Here is an 8,648-nt window from a genome sequence, read left to right on the forward strand (position 1 = left end):
AAAAAGACAGCAAGATACAGAAACAGTAATGGATAAAGCAGACTTTGTTTTGATTATTTACTTGCACAACAGAAATGTGAAGCCACTCCTATATTATACTGTTACATTTTGAGGGGAAATAGGAATATATGTAGATTACAGAACATGCATAATTTTACATATAACACCATTTATGCAAAATTACTTTGTACCTTAAAAATCATGTCTTACATTTGTCAAAAAAATAAGGAATTTGTGGCATGTGCTTTGAGAAATTATTTTATTTTAGAAAACAATATAATTTAAGTAAACAGTTAAACATATACAGACAAATAAGTGTGATCTGGTTTCTGTTCTATATAAATGGCCATATGTACATGCAACCGACTTTATGTGAAACTCAAATAGCATGATAAAAAGGTAATGACATTATAGAATATATGAAAAAGACATTGTAATATTAATTAAGTTCAAATCTGGTATGAATACTCTACACTGTTACAAAGCAGTACTGAAAATATACAGTAACGCATGTTTTACCTCATAAACTCATGCAGCATTTAGGCTTGAGTAGGAAACTGTTACTTCTGTTTTGCCATTAGAGGCATTCTTTCACTATACATGCTGTATATCACAAGAGTTTGTTCTTGAGAAATCTTTACTTTGAGTCCATTTTCAGTTAAAGGATTGTGAGCTGCATAACTCAGAATGTCTTCAGCCTACAATAATGCAGAAAAAGAAACAAACATCAAAGATAATGTCACTTAAAATGAGGATAAAATTCTTTTAAGGAGACCCACTAGCATAACTGTATGCTTCTAATTAATAATTACATGATTTGAATCTCAAACATAAATCTAGAAACTTACTTGACTCTCTTGAGGTGTGGACACTTTGGAAAATAAAAAAGTCTTGTTACTGTATTATAATTTTTTTTTTAAGTTTTAGACAATTTTTCCATTACCATAATAATTGAATCTTATTCAGAAAGTCTCACCTTTGTTCTGAGCCCTGCATAGTTTTATTAGCAGAAAAACAACAAGAGCCAAAAATATGATGTTTAAAATTCCAAGAGCAAAAAGAATTGGAGTCACATCACCACTCTCTGAAACAAAATAATTTATTTTCTTAGAAAACCTTTTTAAAATAAGTTTGGTATAATTTAATATATGAATCAAATGCTTTTCCAAAGAAGATCAAGCCAAACATTTCAACATTTCAAGCCACACATTTGTACCTTACCTCTAAAATTTAGTTGAGTTCCTTTTCCAAACAGTATCTCTCCACATGCGGCCACAGCGCAGTAGTAAATCCCAGTGTCAGAGTGACTGATGTTGCTCTTGAGGAGATTGTAGACGCAGCTCTGCGTTTGAGACTCACTGCTCTTATTACACTGACCATTTCTCTCTCCTTTGGTGTAAAGGACTCCTTGAGAGTCTCCCGAGCTTTGTCTGAACCAGTAGACGCTGTGTTCTCCTGCACAACTCTCAGTGAAGATGCTGCACTGCAAATTCACAGAATCTCCTGGATGAAGCGTGTCTATCAAAGACTGCTGAAGAGTTGTGTGTCCATCTTGAAAAGTGACATAAAAGGGAGAGAAATAGTAAGGACAAAGAATCAGATGCCAAAAATCAAACAAAGCAAAAATAACAAGCAGTAAAACTTACCTTTAAAAATTAATCTAGTTCCTGCACCCATTCCAATGCTGTAATATGATGCGACTACACAGTAATATGTTGCTGAGTCTGAAGACTTTGTCTTTAAAATGGTCAGATTAAAATGACCATCTCCTTTGATAACATTAAAGCGATTCATTTTCTCAAAGTCCTTATTCCAACTAGGCTGTTGATTTAAATATAAAGAAACAATTTGTAAAGATTTTCCATCAGCCGTCTGTTTAAACCATGCTTTTGTTGATTGCAGAAGCTTTGAAAAGGAGCAAGCAAGATTCACATCCTCTCCAGCTCGAACTACTTTAACATCTTTCTGAACAACGTCCACATTAGAGGTCACATTAGAGGAGCAGGCTGCAAAATGAAAGAGGTACATTTAATAGACAGAATTCTGATAAACACACAGTTCTATTGAATATAGGATTTCAAGTATATTTACCTATTATTGAAGAGAACAAAATTATTATATAATATTTCATGATCACTGGTCTTTCAAAATTATTTTAAATTCCCCTGGGAAAAAAACAAAACATGAATCAGCCCAAAACAAACCCTTCACACCCAGTAAGTAATAGATCAGTAGACTCGTAATATCATGTGTCCTTCAATCTCCACTTCAAACAAATGAGACACATATGCACTTCTGTCTTATTTATTCACGGCTGTAAAAGCTGATTGGTCACTTGAGAAGGGTTTTGAACTGAGCGGAAACCACTTCTGTGACAGCAGCCAATCAACTGGATGCCGTGGTGGAATTATTTTTTTTTCATAAAGTTGATAATTAAATTTAAAATGTGGAAATAAAGAAAACTGTAAAATATGATAAGTAAAATATGAATATGAATAAAAATATGAATATGTAAAATATTCCTCATATGATGAGGACATTTTTAATAATAATAAAAAATCTTTTCTTTTCTTTCTTTTTTTTTATTACAAGAGTTGCTTTTTGAAGTTAAGGGAAGTATGATTGCTGTTGTTAGTTACATTTTGAAGTTGGCAGATAGGTCAGATCTGAGTGCTGGTAAACATGTATGTCTCTGTTTCCACTGACACTGACCCCTGTCCTCTATTTCTGTTTTCACACCTCTTTCTGTTCTCACACGTCTTGCTGCAAAAAAACCACAACATAAAACCAAACTACCCTTCTATTACAAAAAAAAAAAAAAAAAAAAAAAAAAATATATATATATATATATATATATATATATATATATATATAGTACTGTAAACAGACAATGTTTAAAATAACAAAAGTTCTGTATATGAAATTTGATAAACTGCCTACTGCATATTAAAACTAAACGTATACATAACAATGTTTGGCATATGTATGTACATATATGGTGTTTGATTACTTTTTTATTATCATAAGAACAAAAACACGAAATGAGTCTCTTCACAGTTCACAAAAAAGTGGCCTAATTTAGCAGATCATTATTGTGGGTGATGTAGCAGTAGACATGATGTATTTAATTCATTTTAAAATTATTATTAATATTATTGATTGTTTTCTCTTTTTCCCCATACATTTAAGAGACTTAAATCTTAGCCATGGCAACCAGTGCTGTGTGCATTTGTTTAGGCCTTAAAATCAGAATAGGACACAGATTTGTAATTTCAGCACCATGGACAGAGACACAACATGAACATAAATAATTTTATATTTAAATTGATGCAAAAAACACAGGCAGACACAAAGTTTCTGCACAGGAGTGAATTTTTGTTTTAATAAATGGCTCACAAATGAATATTGGTACAGAAGTGCAGCACTTTAGTAAAATACATGCAAACTGAACATCATCTGACAAATCTTCCTCTAAACAGTGAACCAGGATAGCTATGAAACACAGATTTAATGTTTCACAAGCTTCTAATATGATATTTAAAAAAAAAAAAAAAAAGCACAATATCTCAACTGATTCATTTAAAGAGCCTTAAATAAATCATGTTCAGATATTGCTTAAATTTAAGTTATGTTGCAAAGTCAATGTTAAAGCATTTTGGGCCTTGTTTTCACTACTATCAAACCTTGAACCGCAGACTCAGATTCTGTCCATATATGGAGAGGATGTGACTCTGGCTGTCAGAGATGACGAGCTACATCATTTCCTGATTTCCTGTTCATGAGAGGCAGGAAGAAACTGCTCATTATAGAGTGAGAGGTGCTGGGGTGAATGTCAGCAGATACTTTTACAGAGTTTGAAGAATAACATTTTTCACACACTACACACACACACACACACACACACACACACACACACACAAACTTTTTGAAGTGTAAAGTGAGATCTGTTTGCATGTACATGCAAGCGTGACACGTGCACTTCATGGCTAAAGCTGTTTTCTACCCACAACACTGACCTCTGAGTGTTTTTTACAGCACAATTTTTAAACTCTTAAATATATATATCCATTAAATATATCATATTAACTTGTCAGTCCTTTTAGCCTGTTGTGAATCCTTTTGTGATTTTAATTATTTGTTCAAGTGTTATTTTTTTTGTGGATTCAAGTTCAGATGGAATAGGGTTTGACCCGTGTTAAGATGGATTAATATTTAAGTAAGACAAAACAAAGCCCAGGAAAAGAAGAGTAACTTTCTAAGGATATTGATCACCACTTGGCCAATGACAGATTTTTTTTTTTTTTCTCTAGACTCCAAACAATTCACAATCATGTCTTGTTGGAACAATAATATCAAATATGCAATTTGAAAATCCAGCAGGGGCTGGCGCAAAATGCGGCATCGGCATCTCGCAGCGGCACTTCCGGCGGCATCTCCAGCGGCCAGGGACTTCTTCGGCAGCTGTCGCTTGAGCGGCATCTCCAGCGGCCGTGGCATCGGCATCTAGAGCAGCCAGGGACTTTATTCGGCAGCACCTGCCGCTGGCCATTATAATTCAATGTTGTTTTTTGTTTTATTTTAAAAACTGGGCCTACATTTAATCAAAATAACATAATATACCAGAAGACTATCATTTGTAAGCATTTATCACAAATTTTGTTAATAACGTTCTGATGCTCCACTACATAAGAGAAAGTAAATCACATGCTTTGATAAAATAAAATTGCAATGTTATCCATTGCTTTGAAATGCACATGAATATAAACTGATATTTATACAGAAATTAATTTCTGATAGACTATGCTGCACAAAGCTGAAATTGCGGCATCTCGTAGCGGCATTTCAGGTGGCATCTCCAGCAGCCACGGATATTCTTCTAATTTTAAAAAGCTACATTGCAACAAAATAGCATTATATATCACAGGACTGTCATTTATCATTAATTTTTGTTAATATGTAGGCCTTTTCTGACGCTGCAGTTGCCATCAGAGCACGCTGAAATTACTGCGTGTGTATATGAGTCATTCTACGAAACGGGTGCTATTTGGGTCCGCAACGTTTGATCAGATGCATAAGGCACAAAAATTGTCCCAAAGTCTGTTTCCAAAGCTTAAAGTTATTAATTCAAGTGTTCTTTTTAACATGATATATGATCAAATGTTTTTTTTTTTTTGAAGATTAGCATACTATTTTTAATCATTTTTCATTATTACATAGCCAATTTCACATGTCCGTGTTAACCAACATGACACTTGCATCTAAAGTATCACCAAATAAGTTATATATTTTTTTCAAACATATACTATTTTCAGGATTATATGTGTGTCCCTGTTTACACAAAATATATTTATTCACAATAAACCTTATTTTTTTGGTAAATATTTTATGATTTGTGCACGTCCCTCAGTTTGACTTACCACCCCCTCACACTAACTTGTTTTATCTATAAATAATGCTCTGTTCCTTTAAATGACATCACAAAGCCTAAGTGACATCATTTGAGCCTTATAGCCACCAAGAACAAAAGAAGGCAACTATGCACATTTTTTTTACATTGTTTATTTGTTGCTTTTTCATGTTAGGCAGGGCCCGACAAGCTTAAACTTACCACCCCGGTGGTGGTAAATTTCATCCCAAAATGTCCCCTGATAAAAATCATATTCTGGGGGGGGTAAAACTTTTTTTTTGGCAGGTTTCCTTTGGTAAAATTTACATTCCAAGGGCTAAATATCATGTTATTTGGGCTCGCTTCAACCCGCGGACATGAAAAACAACCCACGGCAACAGTGTAAAAGTAGCCTAGCCCAATTTCGCAGGAAAAATGCAGACTTGGCAACAATGTTTGGTTCATTAATTCACTCATTCACTCACTCACTCACTCACACACTTTTTACTCCATTTGAAGGTCTCCCCTCCCCCAGTTTTTAAAGTTTAAAACCAGCAGATCATATAGAGAAACACTTCGTCCATACCACCCCGTCACATCAGTTACCACCCCGTTACAGGGTCATTTTGTTAAAGGTTTATGGAAAGAAAATGAAATATTACATAAATTAACGTTGAATGATGTTCTTGTTGTGTGGACTGATCAGATAAATGTAACTTTATTTGTATTTTTAAGTACAAACAATGAGGCCATTGAAAGGTCAAAAGGTCAATTTCAAGATTAAAAATCTAAAAATAAGAAATATATATGAAATTACAGACTTTCTACTGATGGTTTCCAAAAAAAAGGGACATTTTTCTATTATTAGGAAAACATTAGATTTTAAAAATCTGTTTCTTGTTTTACTATTCCAATGGACAAAGCTGAAATTGCTGAAATTGCGGCATCTGCAGCCACGGACTTTCTCTGGCAGCTGTCGCTGTTTGTGGCACCTGCCGCTAATTCGGTGTAATATTTTCACTTTAAAACTACGTTTGAAGAAATTAATATTAAGCTGCTATATACACAGGACTGTCATTACATTATATAGCTACCATAAGTCATATACACACGCAGTAATTTCAGCGTGCTCTGATAGCAACTGCAGCGTCAGAAAAGGCCTACATAACAAAATTAATGCTAAATGCTTACAAATGACAGTCCTGTGATATATAATGCTATTTTGTTGCAATGTAGCCTTTTAAAATTAGAAGAATTAGAAGAACAGCTTTGTGCAGCATAGTCTATCAGAAATTAATTTCTGTATTAACAAAATATCAGTTTATATTCATGTGCATTTCAAAGCAATGGATAACACTGCAGTTTTATTTTATCAAAACATGTGATTTACTTTCTCTTATGTAGTGGAGCATCAGAACGTTATTAACAAAATTATAAATATAAATGCTTACAAATGATAGTCTTCTGGTATATTATGTTATTTTGATTAAATGTAGTTTTTAAAATAAAACAAAAAACAACATTGAATTATAATGGCCAGCAGCAGGTGCTGCCGAATAAAGTCCCTGGCTGCTCTAGATGCCGATGCCGCGGCCGCTGGAGATGCCGCTCTAGCGACAGCTGCCGAAGAAGTCACTGGCCGCTGGAGATGCCGCCGGAAGTGCCGCTATGAGATGCCGATGCCGCGGCCGCTGGAGATGCCGCTCAAGCGACAGCTGCCGAAGAAGTCACTGGCCGCTGGAGATGCCGCCGGAAGTGCCGCTGCGAGATGCCGATGCCGCATTTTGCGCCAGCCCTCTCTCTGAAAATCTAGAAAAAGTTCTCTACAGGTCTCTGGTTAGTGTTTTAGTGACTCCACTAGAGGGGGCTCTTTTTTGTATGGATTTGCTAGTATGGGTCTGTTTCTCATTTGTATTAAAGTGTATTAATTATCTTTAGAAATCATTTCATTTTTCATGTATTAGGAAATAACACAATTATTTAAGCAATGGTGTATGAGAGGACCCATACAATGACAACAGCAATAGGTACACAATATGTGAATATCAAGGTCTGTAAATGCATGTACATTTAATCAAATTGCAGTTTAGCTAAGGGATATTCTTAAAAAAAAGTTTCAGCACACTGAACTTTCATTTGAGTTCATTTGATTTAACTTAGAGGTTTAATATGCCATGATTAAGGCATTTACTTATTGTATTTTGTATGTTTTGTCATTCCCTTTCTGACATCCTGACACCTGACCTCTGTTAAGACAAACTAGACACTCTAGTATTTAATTATTTTTTTTATTATTAAAAAAACAACAACAACAAAAGATAGGAATATAACATCTTTCACACTGACTTTTTAGTTTTTACAAGAGAAAAGATTTAAAAGAAATATATCAGGTTTCATACAGTACAACTTAAGCTCAATCAACAGCAGTTTGTACATTCATTGTACATATTATTATAAATTCATGTCCTATTTTTTAAGCAAATGACACGTGTTTTAATCATTTTTCTGTACCTGTTGCCATTTCTCAAGTCTTCTAAAGGAATAAACAATAAGAACTTATATTTTACAACTGCACTGAATCTGATAGATATTGTTTGAATATTATGATTTATAGGCCTGGTTTCACAGACAGGACATAGATTAAGCCAGGATTAGGCCTTAGTTCAATTAGGACATTTAAGTTGCTTTTATAAATGCACACTAGAAAAAAACATTACTGGTGTGCATCTTGAGATAAAACAATGGCTCTGACATATTTTAGATCTGTCAGTGCAAGTTCAGTTAAAACAACTCAAACATACATTTTAGTCTGGGACTTGCTTAAAGGATTAGTCCACTTTCAAATAAACTTTCCCTGATAATTTACTCACCCCCATGTCATCCAAGATGTTCATGTCTTTCTTTCTTCAGTCGAAAAGAAATTAAGGTTTTTGATGAAAACATTCCAGGATTATTCTCCTTATAGTGGACTTCAATGGCCTCCAGACGGTTGAAGGTCAAAATTAGAGTTTCAGTGCAGCTTCAAAGGGCTTTAAACGATACTAGATGAGGAATAAGTCTTATCTAGTGAAACGATTGGTCATTTTAGAAAAAAATTTAAATGTATATGCTTTATATAAACAGATGTTTGCCTTCTAAGTGCTTCCGCCAAAACCGCATTTCCGTATTCTCCAAAAAGTTTATGCTGTGTGTTCTACACCTTCCCTATTCTACTTACGGAAAAAATGTAACTGGCGCTAAGTGACGTAAGAGGACTAATCCT

The 8,648-nt window shown here is 34.2% G+C and overlaps 1 protein-coding gene across 1 annotated transcript; it reads right to left on the bottom strand.

The window, feature by feature from the left end:
• Positions 1-2,370, bottom strand: LOC125247409. Its single transcript, XM_048158700.1, has 6 exons — positions 2,092-2,370; positions 1,647-2,006; positions 1,222-1,551; positions 977-1,084; positions 849-871; positions 1-698 (listed from the first exon to the last, which is right to left on the bottom strand). The coding sequence occupies exons 1-6, from the start codon at positions 2,129-2,131 to the stop codon at positions 561-563; spliced, it is 999 nt and encodes a 332-aa protein (XP_048014657.1). The 5' UTR covers positions 2,132-2,370; the 3' UTR covers positions 1-560.
• Between the last annotated feature and the right edge of the window lie 6,278 nt (positions 2,371-8,648).

This window comes from Megalobrama amblycephala, linkage group LG1 (genome assembly GCF_018812025.1).
Source record: "Megalobrama amblycephala isolate DHTTF-2021 linkage group LG1, ASM1881202v1, whole genome shotgun sequence".
Taxonomy (NCBI): domain Eukaryota; kingdom Metazoa; phylum Chordata; class Actinopteri; order Cypriniformes; family Xenocyprididae; genus Megalobrama; species Megalobrama amblycephala.

What these genes read in the sequence shown, in the direction of transcription:
- LOC125247409 (XM_048158700.1), bottom strand. Translation starts at nt 2,131, where the DNA reads ATGAAATATTATATAATAATTTTGTTCTCTTCAATAATAG. An exon ending in AACTAGATTAATTTTTAAAG is followed by an intron (nt 1,552 to 1,646) that starts GTAAGTTTTACT and finishes TCACTTTTCAAG; the next exon opens with ATGGACACACAACTCTTCAG. An exon ending in ATGCAGGGCTCAGAACAAAG is followed by an intron (nt 872 to 976) that starts GTGAGACTTTCT and finishes TATTTTCCAAAG; the next exon opens with TGTCCACACCTCAAGAGAGT.